The sequence below is a fragment of the Dendropsophus ebraccatus genome, chromosome 6, assembly GCF_027789765.1.
Source record: "Dendropsophus ebraccatus isolate aDenEbr1 chromosome 6, aDenEbr1.pat, whole genome shotgun sequence".
NCBI classification, from domain to species: Eukaryota; Metazoa; Chordata; class Amphibia; order Anura; family Hylidae; genus Dendropsophus; species Dendropsophus ebraccatus.
This window is the reverse complement of record NC_091459.1, coordinates 145,654,537-145,676,628: the sequence shown is the minus strand read 5'-3', so window position 1 is coordinate 145,676,628 and position 22,092 is coordinate 145,654,537. Positions and strand designations below refer to the sequence as shown.

Genomic DNA, 22,092 nt, shown 5'->3' with positions numbered 1-22,092 from the left:
TATCAATATTGATTTGTACACACACATATATTTTCCTTATATATATATATTTTTTTTTTCATTTGCATGTCCCTATGATGCATTTTTCCTTGTTTTTCTTTCTCTTTTTTTCTGTTTTTATTTTTTCCTTTGAAATTTGTATATGCATTTATGATATGCTTTGTACCATTGGTATTGTGTGTTTTTTAATCATTTATGCGAGTATATACTGCAAGGGTTAAACAGTTCCCCCTCCCTTTGTGGGTGGGCGTAATCAGAAAGAGGGTGTTGCTATGTACCTGTATTACCTATATAAGTTGGATAACATTGTATACACCTATGCTACGATTAAGATCTGTAAGATCGAAACGCGTCAGCTATCACCTAGCTACTGTCAGGTTTTATTGTTTTTTTACGTTTGCCGCAATAAAGAATTCGTTATGGACTTTTATGGTGCTGGAATCTTCCTTATACCTTTGTATATGTGTCATCTGTCTTCATGTAGTTAAAATATGAGCTTTTACTTGTCGGGGAGATGTGATTGAGGTGAATAGATATGAGCCTTGTGCCCCCGTCCAGCATCAGTCCATGGCTGACAAGGATGCCCTCCCCCGCAGACACAAGGCATGGAGGAGGAGGAGGAGAGCTTGGGGTTCTCTGTTTTCACCTACCGGTCTCGGTCTATTACTGCCAAACACTCCCTCCTTCACCCTGCCCCTCCTCCATGACACTTTACCTGGCCCATAAAAGTTTATATTTTGACAAAATAAAGACAGAGACAAATATATTTGGCCACACGTTTTATTATGAGCTACCAAATGCTGCTGAAATTAGTGCATACCTACTGGGGAGGGGGGCTGGTGACAGGATCACTTTAAAGTGTCACTTTCATAATAAAAAAAAAAAACAACAACTTTTGACACATCATAGAGTTCATACCCATACTGATCGTGAGAATAAGCCGGGAGAAGACGGCACTAAGTGTGGTCCTCTCCCACGTCTCTATGACATGTTACAAGTCTTATAGCACAGGTAGCGTCGATGATGGTATCCCTAATACAGAAGAGCCACAGATTGGGTAAGATCTGTATGAGAAGAATGGAGTTGTGTCAAAGGATTTTAAACAATGCAGTAAAGGTGGAGAAGTAGTCGTAGTTGTGTTCTCATCAAGTCAACCAAAAAGATATCCAAGTGGTCAACTAAGGAGTAGTGATGAGCGAGCACCAGTAAGTTTAAGTGCTTGTTACTTGAGTGGAGCATTTCTCAGTACTTAAGTGCTCAACTCGAGTAACAGACCCTATCAAATCAATGGGAGACCGAGCATTTTACCAGGTGCCCCTGCGGAGAGCAGAGAGTGCCCGCTTACCTCTTACATTTTTTTGTTCTAATTTTTGCACTTGTATACTTTAAATACATCTTCTGGGGACTTAGCTGTGTCCGCCATCTATAGAGAAGGAATAGAGCCCTGGGTCACGTGCCGTACCCACAGCTGTATTCAAAACAATGAAGCCAGGGGCTGATCTAGAGATCGCTGGAAGGTACAGAAGTCAGACCCCTGCTATTTCTTACTTGTCCCCTATCCTGTATATAGGGGACAAGTTATTTTAAAGTGGAGAACCTCTTTAAGACTTAAGATTTTATAGAAGAATACCCATGCTCATGGTTTGGAGAATACCACCTATTGCCGGAAGAGATCATAGAGTGCCAGATCTATGAATATGGGCCCCGGACTTGTACAGTTAGGATGAGCTAATCCCTTGTGATCGCCCGAGCCATCAAGTATCACCAGTATCAGTTATCGGTATCAGTTACTTTGGCTTTAAGTGCACTTAACTGATATGCACAGTCACAGAGCACAGGGCACAGAGCACAGGACACAGGGCACAGAGCACAGGGCACAGGGCACAGGGCACAGAGCACAGGGCACAGAGCACAGGGCACAGGGCACAGAGCACAGGGCACAGAGCACAGAGCACAGGGCACAGAGCACAGGGCACAGGGCACAGAGCACAGAGCACAGGGCACAGGGCACAGAGCACAGGGCACAGGGCACAGGGCACAGGACACAGGGCACAGAGCACAGGGCACAGAGCACAGGGCACAGAGCACAGAGCACAGGGCACAGGGCACAGAGCACAGGGCACAGAGCACAGGGCACAGGGCACAGGGCACAGAGCACAGGGCACAGGGCACAGTCCTGGACAGCTGATGGACTTCCTAAGAATATTTGTAGAATGTTCAGTCACCCCAGACATAGACAGGCAGTAGGAGCCCTTGTTGGTAGTTGTTCCTCTTTAGGGTTTTAGCAGGGTATAGAAGATTTGTAGAAAATGCACCGAAAGTGCATCAAAAACCATGCTAAAAAGTTTTTTTTCTAACCCCTTCAAGACCGAGCCCTTTGATGCACAAAAGTCCAGGTCAAATTAATCCAATGTTCCTCCCGTCTTCTAAGAGCCATAGCGCTGTTATTTTTCCACCTACAGGGCTGGTTAAGGTGTCATTTTTTGCGCTATGATCTCTAGTTTTTATTAATATCATATTGGTTTTATTAATTTTTTTCTGATATATTATTTTAGAAAGTCTGCAGTCCTAGAGGTTTTTTTTGTTGTTTGTTTACGTCGCTCACCGTGCGAGAAGAATAATGTAATATCTTAATAGATCGGATAATTCCGCACGCTACAATATTTAATATGTTTATTTCTTTTTTTTTTTTTATATTTTTATAATGGTCAAGGCGGTATATTGAACTTTTATGGGGGGTATAAGAGTTTTTTAATACTTTTAAAAACTATTTTTTACTACACTTTTTTTTAAACATTAAAACATGCGATTATTAGATTTGCATGTATAGCATAGCATAGATCAGTGGTATCGGTGATCTATATAGAGAGCCTGCCTGAGAGCAGACTCTATGCACAGATCACCGAACCGACAGGAGTTAAGTGGATTACCCCCATCCGTCGGTACATGCGATCGGGATCCCCGCAGCATGCTGGTCCCGATCACTCAGTGACAGATGCTCTGTCACTGAGTACCTTAAACGCTGTGATCGCTATAGAACGCTGCGTTTAAGGGGGTAATGAGACGCAGCTGCCTCTCATTACCTCTGGCACCGGGACACTGATGTGTGCGGAACTGCTCTCACTGCAGCGGTCCCGCACACATCAAACCCCTTCAGTGTCAGGAACGTGCATTTGGTATGTGCAGCAGGAACGTATATCTACGTATTTCTGACGTGAAGGAGTTAATTATTGTGCAAACAAACCCTTAGGGAGGATTACTGCAGGAATCAGTAAGTAGTTGTACCAGCTCTCTCAGTGATCCCACAGGGCCTAGGACAGAAAGGTGGTGACTCCAGCAGCACTCTCTCTGACCCAGTAGGGCATAGAACAGGTAGTTGATGGATCCCATCAAATTTTGGCTATGAGTTTGGCTACTGACTAGTGTGGAGCTCGAACTCTGTGTTAACCAATCCAGAACTGGAAGCTGGCTGGTCAAAACATGACCACTGTATCTTAGGTAGCTGCACTCTTATCTTAGGTAGCTTCTCTGCGAGGAGTCTCCCAGTGTGAGTGGTGCCACCAGTCGGGATGAGGCAGGCAACCCTCCTGCTCTGCTGTGTAAGGGTATGTGTACGCTAAGGAATCCTCGTGGATAACTTCCAGTAGATTCCTTGAGCACTCCCGCTTGAAGTTCCATCCATCCCATAGGCTCCATTCTATGCTCAGGCAGATTCCACCATCCATCTAAAGAATTGACATGTTAATTCTTTTGGCAGATGGCAGAATTTGCCTGTGCATAAAATGGAGCCTATAGGACGGGTGGAACTTCAGGTGGAAGCATGCACCGAATTCGCTGGAAGGTATTCGCATGGATTCCGCAGTGTGCACATACCCTATAGAAGGGTACAGATGTGTGTGTCATGGGGAGCAGCCAGAGGGTGTACGCTGCTGCGGGAACCTCTCTAGTCTACTAACTAGAGCTGCTTTAATCTTCTCCTCCTCAGACATGTCATCTTTATTGTGACATGCTCTCGTGGCACCTTGTCACGCAGCTGCTATGGGGTCCACCCCGGCAAAGCGTGTTCTGCCTAACCTCCAATGGACAGTCACCAACCTGCACCAGAACCCACCCTGACCTTGCACAGCCGGTGGCCCCCACCAGCCCCCAGTCTGACCCGAGACAGCTGCCGGCCCACACAGGACCCCCACCCCCGGATAGCCACTGGCTCCATCCCCCGCCCAGACAGCCACTGGCCTGCCCCAACCCCTGTGCTTGCAGCCTTCTGCCGACCCACCCCCCTGCACGAGACTGTGATCTGGTGGGTGCTCAACCTCATGGAGACCACACCCCAGTTCAAACTTCAGGATAGTAAAAACGAAGACATAGCTCCAATATATTTGAATAAAGTGATTTGTTTATTTACCCAACATGTGCAATGTTTCAATCTTTTCAATAAGATCTCTTTTGTTGCTTGAAAAAGATCTCATTGGGAAGATTGAAACATTGTTGGGTGAATAAATAAACCACTTAATTCACATATATTGGAGTGCCGCCTTAGTTTTTTGTTAGTTTACCTAATAGATATTGCCTTAACATAACTGGACATCTATGTTCTCATACGACTACATGGGCATCTTCCATCCTCTACTTGGCAACAGAAAATACTTTTTAATAGTTACTTTAACATCCTTGTTATTTAAGGTATAAATCAGAGGGTTCAGTGATGGACAGATAATAAAAGAAAATAATGATAAGTATTTTCCATGGTTTGTGGAGTATTGAGATGATGGACTAAAGTACATGATCATTGATGTCCCATAAGATAAAGCCACCACGGTGATATGAGATGTGCAAGTGGAGAAAGCCTTAGACCTTCCCGTAGAGTGAATCTTTAGTACAGAGGATATAATACAAGCATAAGAGACAATAACGAAAGCAAAGGGGAAAAAAAGGGCAATGAGACAAGTCATAAACATCACAACTTCATTTGCAAAAATGTCATCACAAGCCAACTGCATGACAGCGAGGGATTCACACATGAAATGGTTGATCCGGTTTGGATAACACAAGTCTAATGGCATGGAGAGGGCAGGAATAATGAAGACCATAAAGCTCACTGTCCACATCAAGGCTGTTAGAGAATAACAGGTTCTCCACCTCATCAGGACTGGATAGTGGAGGGGTCGGCAGATGGCAACATAGCGGTCATAAGCCATGAGGGCTAGGAGAAGACTTTCAGTACCTGACATAAGAAGCACAGTGTAGAATTGAAGAGCACAAGCCCCAAGAGATATGGACCTTCGAGTGGAGAAGAAGTCAACTAGGAGTCTGGGCACCACAGATGATGATGTGCACAAGTCCAGGAAGGATAAAATACAGAGAAAAAAGTACATAGGGATGTGTAACTGAGGGTTAATCAGAATCAGCCACATGATGAGAACATTCCCACCGAGGGTAACAATATAATTGGCCAAAAAAAGGACAAAGAGCAGAATGTTTATACTTAGATTGGTTGAGAATCCTAGAAGAATGAATTCGGTGGCAATTGTCCGGTTCTTCACATTCATGATGAAGTGTTCCTTAGGGATTATAATAATAATGGCGTCGCTACAAAGAAAGAAAAAAAATGTAAAAATGTTCAGTTGTAGTTTTGTAGATTGTATGGTCCTGTCCTACTAAGAGGAGATGGTTGGTCTTTTATAGGGACAATAACTTGGATAAAAGGAAGGAATGATGGAAGATGTTTTAGGCAACATTGTGCAGCTATTGGTCATTCTATGTGGTTTCTCAATATAGTTATATAGTAGAATCAAGATACGGCACTCACCAATTGAAGATGAAAAAGACCTACAGTATATTCCATGTTGGGTCTGAGAGTGGAGACTCATGCCCGAGTTCCCACTCTCAGACCTAACATGGAATAAAGGTCTTTTTTTATCTTCATTCTGTGAGTGCCGCACCTTTATTTTACTATACAAGTGTGCTGTGAACTTATCTATGCTGAGCACTTCCGGAAGATTGCATGTAGAGCTGCTATGTTTAGGTCTAGCTGAGCTGAGTAGCGTATTTACGTGAAGTCCACTGTTCATACTCCTTGAAGTAGTGCTGGGACTGCATCTTGGATTATTGTTTATTAATATCAAAAACAACAAATGGGGGGCAAGGCACTACTTAGATCTATAAAATGGGGTGCTCAACCCAAAATGGCATGAATAAATTCATACAAAACAACCAACGAAAGAAAGCCATGTCACATATGTAAGGGTGGCACTCCCACAAAAGAATAAATAAATAATAAGATATATTAGATAGATAAATTAATAAATGAAAATAGATAAATGCATAAATGATATAAGCTGCATGTAAAGGTGGCAAAGTATGACAAATTTTATTAGTACACGAAAGTCACAAAGTGCAAAACATACAAATTAAAAACAATTAAAACCACAACATACAAAAGTCCATGTTAGATAGACATGGAACTAGGACAAACTGACAAGTATCCATATAATTCACCCCCTATGTGAAATAATACTGACTCAAACCCTGAAAGGGATGTATATGTGTCAAAGTGTGAGCAGTGATGTCTGTATAAATAACAGAGCTCGATGGACACAGAACAACCCGGGTAGATGAAAATGCAAAAGCTGTGAAGAGATTGTATGAGTCAAGTAAGAAGATTAAATATCACCAGAGGGGGAGTTCATGTCAGGGTCCAAAAAACCCCACGCGTTCCGTCTCCGTCACGAGACTTTCTTAAGGGTAAAGGTACAATGACTTGTTAGACATATATATAGCACTTTTAATCCATGTAAATTAATTACCATGTCCGTAGGTGAGTGACCCAGCCTCCCATAAGGTGTAGATCTCGACCTGTGCCCACAACATGGCCGCGGCGTCACCACATATCCACTGCGCATGCCCGTAATAACAACACCGCCCTCCTATGATGTAATCAATGACGTATGGGATTCAACTTTATTGATACAAAATAAGAATGGACATAACAATATTATCAACGCCGTCGCGTCCCAAATCCACAGCGCACATGCGCACAGTGGAGACACCGGCCTCCAGTCTCAAGGTACGTATGGTTCGGCAATAACAGCATGATTAACGCCCCCCGGCATGATTCAAACTTAGTGCGTATCAATACAAAACATATACATTCTAAATAATACACTGGTGTTTTAAAGAGTAAATTTCACAGATTTATACCCAAAAGTTTAAAACCTAATTTTATAGAGAATAAAGTCAACACAATGAGTAATATAAGAATATAAAGCAATAAATAATAACTATTAAATACAGTGCAAAAAAGAATATATATATATAATAAATTATAATAAATATATAAATATAAGATATTGATGGTAGTACATAGTGTATAAAAATAAATATAAATATAAAAATAAATATAAAAATAAAAAATATATAAATAAAAATAATAATAATGAAATCCTACACCAATAACCACATCCAAATAAACCCATAAATAGACAAATATGCATATACCCATATGTAACCAATATATACAGTGATAATTAGACCACATATAAATACCCCAGTGTACTAATTCATATTCGAATAATATTTATATCCTGCCTATAATATATCTTGCCCACTCATTGTTTTGCATTTACACCATCGGGTATTATGCATACTGTATTCACTCAATAAATATTCAAGTATTCAAATAGAGCTTTTTTATATAGACAAACAACAGAACAGACCCCACACAAAACAATACAGGACGCTGCAAAACCACAAATATAATACGCCGCCGATTTAAACAACCATAAACAAAATATATGCCAACTAAACATAGAAAGCAATTAAAATATAAGCACTAACATTATAACCACATACAATACGTGTAGCACACTGTGTAGGTAAGAATAGAACCATAGTTTGAAAGAAAAAGAACCAATACAGTGAATACTAAAAAGAAGAATAAAAAATATATCTATATAAAATATATAAATATATAAATAATTGATAATAAGTGTAAATATATAATATACCTAAATATAGTGCTGCACTAATAACCACATGCAAATGAATCCATGAATAAATATATACATCCATGAATAAATATAGAAATAGATAAATAATGATAATTAAACCACATAATAATAACCCAGTGTGCTAATTCATATTCCAATAGCATAAATCCTTCCTATAATATATTTACCCTATTTATAATATATTTACCCTATTTAATGTTATGCGCTTACACCATTGAATACTATACACGAAGCATACACCCAGTTAATAATCAAATGTCCAGAAAGGGGTTTGTAAAGGAAATCCCATGAAAAACCAATAAATCCTCATACAAAACAATATAGGACGTCACAAAACCACATATATAATACGCCACCAATTGTACACTAACAAAAAATACGCCGACTAGCCATCAAGAATATGAGAGAACATACCAACACTGACATTGCGACCACAAGTAATGCAATATATGGGTAAAGACGGAAGAACGATGCTCCAATCCCTCATGCATATATCATTTGTGGCAATGCAATGTGTGGATAGAGACAGAAGGACAATGCCCCAATCCATCCTACATAAACCTTATGCGGAACATATCCCTTAACACGAACACCGCCGATAGATGGGAGCACAGATCAAGATCCACGGGAAGCTGGCCAACACCCAAGAAATGTATGATAACTAACGTGTACAGTATCTATGTATTTATGTATGTATCTCAAATGTCCAGTACACATGCAACTAATTAATTAAACAAACTATATGGAGTCAGAGATGTCGCGCAGTCAGTAATGACAGTATTTACAGTGTGTCAAATAGTATACCCAATAAGTATTAGAGCAGAGAGATTTTTTATATACATATGTTTCCAATAAATTAGGTAAAATTACAGAACCAGGCCAAAAAACATAAAACTAACCACAAAAGTCTACAATAGTTAGCATCAATTCTGCAATTTGATATAAGTGTCTTCTCAGAGAGAGGGGGGAGGGGACAACACAGGAACGACTTTCATAAACCAGTGGTGGGTAACCTTCGCCCGACCAATAAGTACGGGTCCAAATGTAGAGGGTATACGGGTCCCATCGGACTCCAAAGGGAAGTTTCAGGGGGTCACACAAATATGTCTAAGTTGTTTCTGGACGATGTTCATGTTCACTGATTCGTCGAACTTTGAAGACATATATGAATATGCATGCTCGCTCTGGCTTCAAATACGGATGACTCAGTGAAGTGTGATGCAAGAGAATGAGAAGCAAAGCCACTGCAAAAGATAAGTGTAAAATTAAATAATGCACACATGTGAAAGGTGAGCAAACCAATGAGGGTGTGAAGTATAAATAGGAGAGGGACTATAAATGATGTAGGTGTGTATGTGTGTATAAATGGAAAAAGGGAGGAAAGAAGCAGAAGAAAAAAGGGGGAAGGGGAAGAAGTAAGGAAACAGTGTATGTGAATGTGTATGTGTATGTGAAAAGGAAGGAGGAAAAAAAAAAAAAAAAGTGTGTATATGTGTGTAATGGTGTTAAAGGAGGAGGGAAAAGAAAAGGGAGGGGGAGAAAGTGAAGAAGTGAAAGAAAAGAAAGAAAAAAGAAAATAGGACAAAGACATCCGATTAGAAGGGAAAAAGTCTCAGGATGCTTAAGTTATGGACCCAAAATAAATAAATAAAGATGTCCAGACATATAAAACAATATCACTTATAATATCCAGTGTACAACAATTCCTCATTCAAGCCAGTAGGCTTCAGACTGTGTAATTTGTAAATCCATTTGGATTCACACTGCAATAATTTCTGCGTGATATTGCCCCCTCTGATACCCAACTGTACCCGTTCCAGTCCAATGATTCTCATACAGTCATACTTACCATTATGATGTCTCCAAAAGTGTTCGGCCACCGACGTCGTATCTGGAAGCAAAACCCTGGACCTCGCGGCTTTACGAATGGTGGAAGTATGATGTTGAATCCTCTTCCTCAGTTCCTGAGATGTCTGTCCAACATAGATCAGAGGACAAGAACATAAGAGAGCATACACCACATTCCGTGTGCGACAGTTAATATACTCTCGCAAGGTTATGTTCCGTCCGTCCACCGGATTGGTAAATTCCCCTGCTGTAATCATAAGAGGACAGATATTGCAGCTGCCACAAGGATAGCTGCCAGTGGTACGTAGGCCCCTCCCCACTGTAGTAGGGGGTCTTACAAAATGACTTTTAGTAAGTAGGTCCTTGAGATTCCTCGCCCTTCTGGCCGTAATCGAGGGCGTTGGTGTGATATGGGATAACAACCTTGTGTCCGTGAGGAGAATGTTCCAATTTTTCTGTAATACGTTATAGATGTCCTGCCATTGGTTGTTAAATGGTGTAATAAGTCTTACCTTATTTTCAACTGGGCGAATTTTGGGGATGAATAGTTGTTCCCTCTCTGTATGTCTTGCTCTCCGATAAGCACGAGAGATTACTCCCCTTGGATAGCCTCTATTTATGAAGCGGGATGTCAAGTCCTTGGCATTCCTGTCAAAATCTGTATTGAGGGAACAGTTCCTCCGTACTCGTAGGAATTGTCCTACGGGAATTCCATCTCGTAGGTGACGTGGGTGGAAGCTTTGGTATTGTAAAAGACTATTGGTGGCCGTTTCTTTACGGTAGAGGGAAGTGACAATCCTATTGTTGATAATCCTCAACTCCAAGTCCAGGAAACAGACTCTTTCCTGTGAAAGAGAGGAAGTAAGGAGTACATTGCACCCATTTGTATTAAGTGTGGCCACAAAAGCATCACACTCCTCCTTAGTGCCAGTCCACAAGAGCAAGATATCATCAATATAACGGAACCACTTCAGTGCCCGGTCCTGGAAGTCGCTCATGGGGTATACGTGTGTCCGCTCCCACCAACCTAAAAATAGGTTGGCGTAGGAGGGCGCACAACGTGCCCCCATGGCTGTGCCGGACACTTGTCTGTAAAAGATGTTGTCAAAGATGAAGTAATTTTGATTTAAGATAAAATGAAGTAGTTCCAAAAGAAAAACATTATGTTCTTCCTCCCGTGGATTAGACGCATCAAAAAAGGAAGCAACCGCACTCACCCCTTGTTGGTGCTCAATGATCGTATAAAGGGATTCGACATCCAACGTAACCAGCCAGGTATCGGTGGGGACCTCCAGATCTTCCAAGCGTTCAATTAGATGCATAGAATCCCTCACATATGATGGTAGTCGTGTAACTAGAGGCTGTAAGAAGAAATCCACATATGTACTGGCTTGTTCGCATAGCCCCCCTATCCCCGACACAATTGGCCTACCCGGGGGATTCTGCAGAGACTTGTGGACTTTGGGTAACATGTAAAATGTGGGAATAACCGGGTTATCAACAGAAATGAATTTGTGCTCTCTTTTAACAATAATTTCCCTCTGTAAGGCACTATCTAGAAGGGTGTCCAACTTCCTCTTAAAAATTGGGGTAGGGTCTGAAGGTAGCGGCACATAGAATCTTGTGTTGCCAAGCTGTCGTTTCGCCTCTGTCACATACATATCAGTTGGCCATAGGACAATATTACCGCCTTTATCGGCTTCCTTTATTACAAATTCCCTGTTGTTCTCCAAAGACTTCAATGCCTGTCTTTCCGGTGCTGAGAGGTTCTGTTGCTTGTTCCTATCCAATTTAAGCTTATCAATATCCCGCATCATGGTCTCAAAAAAGATATTAATACTTGGGAACAGCTTAAAGGAAGGGGTAGCTCGTGAGGGTAATCGGGAAGTGAACAATCGCCTACCTGTATCTTGGGCATTTTCATCCAATAGGCCAAGTAGGTCTCTTAATACTTGCTGGTCTTCCACTGAAGCCGTGTCAATTAAAGATGGTTGATGGTATAATAGTTTGAACGCCAGTTGTCTACAAAACATATAAATATCTTTTGTAAGCTCAAATTTATTGAGTAACTGTGTAGGAGCAAAAGTAAGACCCCTCACTAGTACTGACCGTTCCATATCCGTCAATTGGTACCTAGACAGGTTTATTATCTGCAAATCCGGAGCTGGGGGGGTGGTGGACGTGGCCATGTCAGGGATTATCGGTGAGATGGTCTCTTGGTCCGGTATTGGACCGGTGATCGACCCCGGCCTTTGTAAGGACGTTTTTTTCGATTTACCTCTACCCCTCCTTGTTTTGTGTCCATGTCGCTTGTGTCCGTGGATAAAAAATCACTAGAGGCAATATCTGTAGTATCTGTAATGTGATCCGTAGTTGGAGTTGTAATTCCTCCCCTTCTACGTGCATTGCCCCTATGTGTCCACTTGAAAATCCTACCACTCTCATAGTCTTTTTTGTCTCTCTGAAATTTAACTTTTTTCTTTTGCATAACTTCCTTCTCAAACGTTTCTATAGTGTCTTTAAGTTTCTTTTGGAAGTTACTGGTCAATGTCTCATCAAATCCCACAAGCTTTTGTTCCCCCATCCGGATATCCTGTTTCACTTGTTGGACTAGTTGTTCATCATGTTCAATTAGCATTCTTAGAATAATATTAGAGCTTTTCAAGAGCCCCTTTTCCCATTTGGCCCTGAAATCCGCATCTACTTCCCAGGCAGGAAAAATCTTAACTCGCAAACCACGTGGAATGATGTCTAGTCTCTCATATTCCTGTAAGCTTTTAAGGTTCCACCACACCCTAGTATATGTTTTATGTAAGTCCATCAGTTCATCAGAACAAGTTTTAAAGTCCGCCGGTACAGAGCCTGATTCTGTTCCGCCAAAAACACTGCCAACCTGACTGCTCCAAACCGCATCTCTGGCATCTAAATCAAATGCCATGATAATGATATATAGATATTTTAGAGAATATACGATAAATGTGTGCTCAATTGCCCAAGAAACACCACCCCAAAAAGACAGGGGGTGAAAAAGTCAGACCAAAAACAACAAATGGGGGGCAAGGCACTACTTAGATCTATAAAATGGGGTGCTCAACCCAAAATGGCATGAATAAATTCATACAAAACAACCAACGAAAGAAAGCCATGTCACATATGTAAGGGTGGCACTCCCACAAAAGAATAAATAAATAATAAGATATATTAGATAGATAAATTAATAAATGAAAATAGATAAATGCATAAATGATATAAGCTGCATGTAAAGGTGGCAAAGTATGACAAATTTTATTAGTACACGAAAGTCACAAAGTGCAAAACATACAAATTAAAAACAATTAAAACCACAACATACAAAAGTCCATGTTAGATAGACATGGAACTAGGACAAACTGACAAGTATCCATATAATTCACCCCCTATGTGAAATAATACTGACTCAAACCCTGAAAGGGATGTATATGTGTCAAAGTGTGAGCAGTGATGTCTGTATAAATAACAGAGCTCGATGGACACAGAACAACCCGGGTAGATGAAAATGCAAAAGCTGTGAAGAGATTGTATGAGTCAAGTAAGAAGATTAAATATCACCAGAGGGGGAGTTCATGTCAGGGTCCAAAAAACCCCACGCGTTCCGTCTCCGTCACGAGACTTTCTCAAGGGTAAAGGTACAATGACTTGAGAAAGTCTCGTGACGGAGACGGAACGCGTGGGGTTTTTTGGACCCTGACATGAACTCCCCCTCTGGTGATATTTAATCTTCTTACTTGACTCATACAATCTCTTCACAGCTTTTGCATTTTCATCTACCCGGGTTGTTCTGTGTCCATCGAGCTCTGTTCTTTATACAGACATCACTGCTCTCACTTTGACACATATACATCCCTTTCAGGGTTTGAGTCAGTATTATTTCACATAGGGGGTGAATTATATGGATACTTGTCAGTTTGTCCTAGTTCCATGTCTATCTAACATGGACTTTTGTATGTTGTGGTTTTAATTGTTTTTAATTTGTATGTTTTGCACTTTGTGACTTTCGTGTACTAATAAAATTTGTCATACTTTGCCACCTTTACATGCAGCTTATATCATTTATGCATTTATCTATTTTCATTTATTAATTTATCTATCTAATATATCTTATTATTTATTTATTCTTTTGTGGGAGTGCCACCCTTACATATGTGACATGGCTTTCTTTCGTTGGTTGTTTTGTATTGTTTATTAATATAGTAGCTGTCTCCTATGTCTTCCAGGACATACGTAAAGCAATTGAGGTTGAGGGAAGACAACACCATTCCTGCTCCCCAGGTAACTATTAGTCCACTGGCCTAGGTTTCAGTCAAACATTTAACTGTGTGAACATAGTCCTATTAACACCATCTCACCGTCGGCTTACTCAGCCTCACAGCTCTGTTTGTGTTTACGCTTCAGGTTCCGTATCACCCCACACCCACCATTCTCTGGACTAACTGCCTTTTAAATGGTTGGTAAGACCTGGTCTGGAGTATGGGATCGGCCTTTCTCACCGAGGCTCTCTGGTCATAAAAAACCCCGGACCCGAACTACAGCAATACAACTGCTCGGAAACATAATGTCACTGGCACAATCCTAGTGGGTTTTCCAGCCACTTTGGTGACACATACCTACCATTAACCATGGCACCCACTGCCTTTCTACACTTTCTACACGTATATATACAGAGCAAAATAATAGTAGTTAATAATTTTTATTTACATAGTGCCAACATATTCTGCAGCACCTTACAATTGTGGGGGTACATACATAGACAGAATAAGAGATTTACAGACATAGACGTGTAACCATCAAGTCACACATGAGAAGGGAGGAGTGCTGAGCTCACATCATACCAGCAGCGAAGCCATGATCATCGTGATCACCCAGGGATGATTCAGGTTAGACTTTAGTGAACCCGGATGTAGATACTCTGACAGAGGAAGGGCTAAGTGCCCTATTACATGGAGCCATGATCGTGGCCGATTTCAGTCGATTATCTCTCTGTGTAATAGAGACAACATCGTCTGATCGTGTCTTAAGGTCCAGACCTAAAATCATTGGCCACCAACCGCGCATTGCTACGTGTAATAGTGATGTATGGTCTATGACTAACAATTGAATAAACTGTATACATTACTTCTCCATGCTCTTGGTCTTCTCCTTCCCTTTGCTCTCTTTCCAGCGCCATGGCTGTAACTTTGAAGCGGTCTCTAAGCTGACAGGCCGCTCAGCTAATCACTGACCGCGGTGCCGTAAAACAAGCAAAGGTAATGTATTAACAGTTTAGGGCCAGGGCTGCACAGACATCACTAACGATGTCCATGCAGCCCTTGCTAAACAATCATGGAGCTTTTTAATAGGCTCCCTAAACGAGCGCCGATCGAGCAGATTAGGTAAATAGCAAATAGAGCGCCGATTTAGCAGATTGGGGCTCGTTTACATTTTTGATCGGGCCGCCATTGGTCCGTCTAATAGGACGCTAAGTTAACCGTTTAACAGCAGATTTTTCAAGTAGACATAAACTAGACCTAAACTTTTCATCCTCATATGACATAGCGAGAGGCAGATAGGCTGGATGCAAATACTTCTCCAGGCAGAAATAACAATATGACAGGGATGGTGAATTTATGAATACACGATACCCTGAGATTCCTCAGCCACACGACAACTTCTAAGTGCAGCAGCTAGGACATGGGTATCAGGACGCTGTACATCATGTAAGACCGTATGACATGTACATTGTAGGAAAGCTGTTGTGTAGTTTGTGCTGTGAATTGTAGGAATGATTGCTGGGCCCCTGGCACGCCTCCGCACAGACAGCGAGAGACACAACAGTGTTACACTCCATGACGGTAGAGTGTGGGGACGACTTAAAAAAATCCCTAAAGCTATGGCGGTATATCTATTTCAGCAGGTTCAAATTTGTTCACTTATTGTAGGATTTTCCAACCCCCAAGAAACTCTTTTATGTCAACTTATTTGCCAGAGAAGAAGTTTATGGGAGGAGGTCATTCTTGTAGGTGACCCCTTGTGTCCTTATCACTAGAGCGCCACCAACAGGTATCAGCAATACGAGATGAATAATATCAGGACAGGTCTACACTCAGTCTGGAGAAATTTAAGTCGTACAATAGGAAAAGAAAAGGCTTTAGTGAACTATGGTAGAAGTGTTGATTTCCCATTGATGGTGCTCTGTGGTGGCCACAACTTAAGAGGACATTGTTACAAAATACTATTTCTAGTATAAGGAGGGGGGTATACATGTTTTTTATGTCTGAACAATGCCAGTTACAAATAAATACACATATACACGTCATTACCATGGGCATGATCTTCTGTAGAGCACAATGGGCATCAATGCATGTGGCGATGTCTCAATGACCCAAGTGCCTGAGAGCAGAACATGAAGTGTTATCATAGGAACAATGAAGCTGTTGAAGCGATGACATCAGGATTTCAATAATAATGAACCAAACAATTCTCCTGGAATGTATGAGAGAGAATTACACAGCATACGGGGAATGGAAGTCTTGGCTGGGCTGTACGAGGAACGTGAAAAGGTCCATCCAAGAATCACTCCGTAACATTCAGCAACGTGTGAAACATAACAGGACAAAGCACAAAGAGAGATTATATAAAGATTATATAAACCTGATAAACTCCAGGGATCAATTACAATGATATCATATAAAAGAGAAGAATACGACAAAAGGGATTTATGATTTATATTCCCTTGTTTGACATAGTTTGTTTTTCTCATTGGGTTAGATTCCCTCTAGAAATGGTAAAAATTGTGAAAATAATAATATAGTTTTATTATCATTGTTAATCTGTATTAAAAAAACTTTTCCCTCTTACATATTAGCTGACACCTTCTATGTGGGACGGTAAGACTTCTCTCGTGCTGCACCTATATCAACTAACTCTTCTCCTAACTTGGAGCCAACCTGCTGTCCAGTAGAAGTTTAAGATTTTGACCACTCATCTATTTTAGGTTGAGGACGGAGACTATTGATATCGAGATCTTATTTGTACTAGCACCCTCAGACATGGATGATCTGCCCAAAATGTCTAATGGTATTAATGAAATCATTTATATTGGAAAAGTATAATTTTAGCATAGCACAAAGACAAGGTGAACTACTGTAGAACCATAAGGTAGTCATTTCTCACAGAACATAGAACATTTCTCCCAAAATACAACTTTACCTTTTTTTCCCATCAAGGGCTCAATAGGTTGGAAAAACAAAAGCTGTTCTGAATTTGCCACTGCTTTCTAAACTATCCCCCCCCCCATCTGCCCACAAATCGCATAGTGTATAATTTACCATCTCTGTTATACGGCCCATAAAGATCATGTGGCTCATTCATGCTGTCACGACAACCCGTAGACAAGGCACAAGACAGACAGTGGGCCCTGAGTGTTACAACCTAATGCATGTTTTGGGTGTGGGAGGAAACCGGAGTAAACCCTCGCAAACATGGAGAGGGCATACAAACTCTTTTCAGATGTTGCCCTTGGGGATTTGAACCCAGCGCCGCAAGGCTACAGAGCTAGCCACTGAGCCACCATGCTGCCCACTAGTTACTATGGTTGAAATAATATACATGTCAATGAAGTTCAACTAAGTAGGGGATGGAGGAATGAAGGAAAGGGGAGTGGGTGATGGGTAGGTTCTATACACATGCATTAATGTTATTTTGTTTTTGAGAAGAACCTGTCTCTCCTGTAGTGAAGCCACCACTGTTTTTGCTTTGACCATATCTTGGGTTGACTGTTCCAAAGATCAATGTTCTCATGGTGGAGACATCAGAGGCAGTGCCCCTTGTCTCCCCAGGTGGGAGGCAGTGCCCCCTTGTCTCTCCAGGTGGAGGCAGTGCCCCTTGTCTCTCCAGGTGAAGGCAATGCCCCGTCATCTGTCCAGGCGGAGGCAGTACCCCTTGTCTCTCCAGGCAGAGGCAGTGCCCCTTGTCTCTCCAGGTGGGAGGCAGTGCCCCCTTGTCTCTCCAGGTGGAGGCAGTGCCCCTTGTCTCTCCAGGTGAAGGCAATGCCCCGTCATCTGTCCAGGCGGAGGCAGTACCCCTTGTCTCTCCAGGCAGAGGCAGTGCCCCTTGTCTCTCCAGGTGGGAGGCAGTGCCCCCTTGTCTCTCCAGGTGGGAGGCAGTGCCCCCTTGTCTCTCCAGGTGGGAGGCAGTGCCCCCTTGTCTCTCCAGGTGGAGGCAGTGCCCCTTGTCTCTCCAGGTGAAGGCAGTGCCCCGTCATCTGTCCAGGCGGAGGCAGTGCCCCCTTGTCTCTCCAGGTGGAGGCAGTGCCCCTTGTCTCTCCAGGTGGGAGGCAGTGCCCCCTTGTCTCTCCAGGCGGAGGCAGTGCCCTCTTGTCTCTCCAGGCAGAGGCAGTGCCCCCTCATACTCCCCCTAGGACATATGATGCTGCAGGATATTATTCCCCCATATGATGCATGTGGGTTAAAACCAAGGTGCATAACTTTACATTTATCCACATTGAACCTCATTTGCCAAGTAGACTAAATTTGCCCATAGACTGTACTCTACTACAAAGCTTGGTATGATTTGCAAAGATAGAAATCTTGCTCTAAATTCATTCCGTATATTGTCCAAAAAGTTATTTTTAGGGAGTTTTTTGTACTTTGACATTCCATTTTCTTGTATTGTATTGTTACCACTCAGTACTATTTTGTAGTACTTACTACCCTCTACTACTTCCCACTCTAGAATTATTGCACTATCCCCTATCGATTGGAATTACACACTATTATTGCAGCATTAAGGTGCCAACAACAGTAAAAGATGACTTTTTTCGATATTCATTTGGTCTTGAAAGAAAATCTAGGCCACAATTTGGAGAAAATTTTTTTCTGAGCTTCTTTAACATCTTTATTATTAAGGCAGTAAATGAGGGGGTTCAGTGTTGGGCAGATAACGTTAGTCAGAAGAGTGAAATATTTCCCGTAATTTTCTGAGTACTTAGATGATGCTCCTAAGTACATGATAACCGATGTTCCATAAAATAAGACCACCACCATGACATGGGAGCTACACGTGGAAAAAGCCTTAGATCTTCCTGCCGACCTCATTTTTAATACTGAGGCTAAAATGGAAGCATATGATACTATGATAAGCAAAAAAGGAACAAAAAGTGCAAGAAAACAAGCAATAGAGATGGCAATCAAAATGTCACTGGCATGGGTATCCTCACAAGCCAGTTGGTGGACAACTAGAGCCTCACACATGAAGTGGTTTACCTGGTTGGGATAGCACAACTTGATGGGTTTTTCAATGTATGGAAGAATAAATATCATAAAGCTCAAGATCCACACAGAAGCCGTCATGCGATAGCAATTACTCCACCTCATCAGGACCGGATAGTGGAGCGGACGGCAGATGGCGACGTATCGATCATAAGCCATTAGGGCAAGAAGTAGACACTCGGTTCCTGCCATCAGAAGAGTAATGTAGAATTGTGCTGTACAGGCGGCGAGGGAAATGATCCTCTGACTGGATATAAGGTCTTCTAACAATTTGGGAATGGATGATGAAGTGATAAACAAGTCCATAATGGATAAAATGCAGAGGAAATAATACATTGGAATATGCAAATTTTTGTTTATAACAATCAGGCAGAAAATCAGGCAATTTGCATTGACAGACACTAAATAAATGAAGAAAAATATCACAAATAACAGAATGTTTGTCTTCAGATCCTTGGAAAATCCCAGAAGAATAAATTCAGTAGCCAGAGTTCGGTTCTTTACATCCATCTTGATGAATCCCGCAAGACATTCAGGTTAAGGAATTTAAAGACCTGATACATATGTTTATTGAAACAATATAACTGGCAAAGATGGAGCCCATTTTTGTCCCTAGACCCTTCATATAGGCCCATACACTTTACATTGGAGCATTCTGGTCAGTGGGAGGGGACTGCTGTAGCCCACATAGAGAAGTTGTAATACGGAAGAGAGAGGAGCATAAAATATCTTGCCAGCATTAGGCCTCAAGCCCAAGATTTCCTGGGGCCCAACATCTCCTGTGGAGTCTTAAATCTTCCTAGTTCAGTCCCTAAGAATAGGTGTAGAGAGAAAAAGGGAAAGACTGTAGAAATGTGAACTATTACTAACCTGCAAACCTTCAGTTCTCCATAGCAGGCCCGAGACCTTTGGCTTCCAAACTACCTTTTTTCGAGTGGAGATGCACCCTGCATTGGGCTTGGCAATTCAAAAAGAACTACCTGCAAGCTCTTAGAAACAGGACCTACCGGCTATGCCAATTACTGGTGTGCCTAGTGACTGGCTGATTCCCCCCCCCCTCCTATTAAAAAAAGGACATTCATTTTTTGGCCATGTTTACACAACGTATAACACCGGCCATTCTGTGACCCGGCCGCTTCGCAGAATGGCCGGTGTTACTAAAGATCATCCTGGCCCGGCATCAGTGTGCACCCGAATCCGAATTCCCCGCTGCATACAATGGAGCGTGCGGCCATTGTGTGAGCTGATAGGTTCTCTGCGGTTGCTATTCAATGACTAACATGTCAGTTGTTTGCGGGGCCGCTAGCGATTCCTTCTAGCTGCAACACAAGTATTAACCCCTTAAGGTCAAAGCCAATTTTCTTTTTTGCGCTTTTGTTTTTTCCACTTTATGTTTAAAAGGCCATAGCATTTGCATTTTTTCACCTAGAGACCCACATGAGCCTTTATTTTTTGCGACACCAATTGTACTTTGCAATGAGAGATTTTATTTTCCCATTAAATATGCTGCGAAACCGGAAAAAAAATAATTTGCGCTGTCAAATTGAAAAAAAAGGAATTTGTTTTCATTTCAGGGATTTTTGTGTTTACACCGTTCACCCTGGGGTAAAACTGACTTGTTATGCATGTTCCTCAAGTTGTTACGATTACAACGATATATAACATGTATGACTTTTCTTATATCAGATGGCCTGTAAAAAATTCAAACCATTGTTAACAAATATATGTTCCTTAAAATCGCTCCAGGCTTATAGCGCTTTTATCCTTTGGTCTATGGGGTTGTGTCAGGTGTCAGTTTTTGCGCCATGATCTGTTCTTTCTATCGGTACTGTCGGTATTGTGACTTTTTGATCGCTTTTTATGAAATTTTTTCTGGATTCAATGCGACCAAAAATGCAACATTTTTTTTTTTACATTAACTGAAGTCCCCATGGGGGACTTGTATATACACAGCAAAGATCCATGAGATCAGTGATACATTGCTTTGGCCTGCTGCAGACAAGTGCAATGTATTGCCAGGCCGGGATCAGCATCATCGCGACGCTGAGTCCCGTCCCGGCCAGAAGAATGGATCTCATCGCGATCGCATTTAGATGCTTAATTAGCCGATGCGGGCACGGGACCCACGCCAGCTAATAGAGGCGTTCAGAGCGGGGTCCTGGCGCGACCCCTCTCCGAACTCCCCCTGCGTCCCCATGACGTATCAGAAACGTCATGGGACGCTAAGGGGTTAATCATTCCCTCTAGCTGCAACACATTGTAAATTAAGTTTTAAATAGACACTTGATAAAGAGACCGGACCGGTCTTGAAACGCATTGTGTCACTTGCATAATTCTTTAAATAAATTTTATGATATTTTATATCACTATTACCCCTCGGACCTGCCCTGTTTTACCCACCTTGGAGTGGAGGAGGATACTGACTGTCTTTAATCCCTGTGGGGATTAGTCGGGAGTGGCTGCGGTTCATTCACATGCTATCAGTAAGAGTTGTGCCTCACACCGACACAACCTACTTAGGTGAGAGGTCTATGTGCTTACTTTCACCACTTCAGCCCTGTCTGAATTATGCTATAGAGTGCTGTCTTATGTTTTTTTCAAGTATTAATCATGGCCGTGTGAACATGGCCTTAATCTGATTGTTTTCTTAAAGGGGAAGTCCGGGCAAAATAATTTTAAAGTGTCACTGTCGTGAATTTTTTTTGCAGAAATCAATAGTACAGACGATTTTAAGAAACTTTGTCATTGGGTTTATTAGCTGAAAAATGCATTTTTATCATGAAAAAGCAGTTTGAAGCTCTCCCCCCTGTCTTCATTGTTCTCCTATGGAGAGAGCTAAATAAAAGACCAAAACAGGACAACAAAGAGTTAATCTACAAATACATCACCCTCTATCTCCTCTGACAGTCACCACTGACCTCTCTGAGCTCTGATTACAGCTGTCACCCAGC

At 41.8% G+C, this 22,092-nt stretch overlaps 2 protein-coding genes and 1 long non-coding RNA gene across 3 annotated transcripts; all 3 read right to left on the bottom strand.

The window, feature by feature from the left end:
* Positions 1-4,604: 4,604 nt before the first annotated feature.
* Positions 4,605-5,549, bottom strand: LOC138795322 (olfactory receptor 2G3-like). The gene has a single exon (XM_069974312.1). The coding sequence runs from the start codon at positions 5,547-5,549 to the stop codon at positions 4,605-4,607; it is 945 nt and encodes a 314-aa protein (XP_069830413.1).
* Positions 5,550-8,023: 2,474 nt separating this feature from the next.
* Positions 8,024-10,526, bottom strand: LOC138795146 (uncharacterized). Its single transcript, XR_011363587.1, has 3 exons — positions 10,370-10,526; positions 9,859-9,982; positions 8,024-9,253 (listed from the first exon to the last, which is right to left on the bottom strand). It is a non-coding gene; the product is annotated as an uncharacterized lncRNA (long non-coding RNA).
* Positions 10,527-18,697: 8,171 nt separating this feature from the next.
* On the bottom strand, positions 18,698-19,651 carry LOC138795321 (olfactory receptor 2D2-like). Its single transcript, XM_069974311.1, has one exon. The coding sequence runs from the start codon at positions 19,649-19,651 to the stop codon at positions 18,698-18,700; it is 954 nt and encodes a 317-aa protein (XP_069830412.1).
* Between the last annotated feature and the right edge of the window lie 2,441 nt (positions 19,652-22,092).

Excerpts from the sequence above, each read along its gene's own strand:
- LOC138795322 (XM_069974312.1), bottom strand. The coding sequence starts at position 5,549 with ATGAATGTGAAGAACCGGACAATTGCCACCGAATTCATTCTTCTAGGA.
- LOC138795321 (XM_069974311.1), bottom strand. The coding sequence starts at position 19,651 with ATGGATGTAAAGAACCGAACTCTGGCTACTGAATTTATTCTTCTGGGA.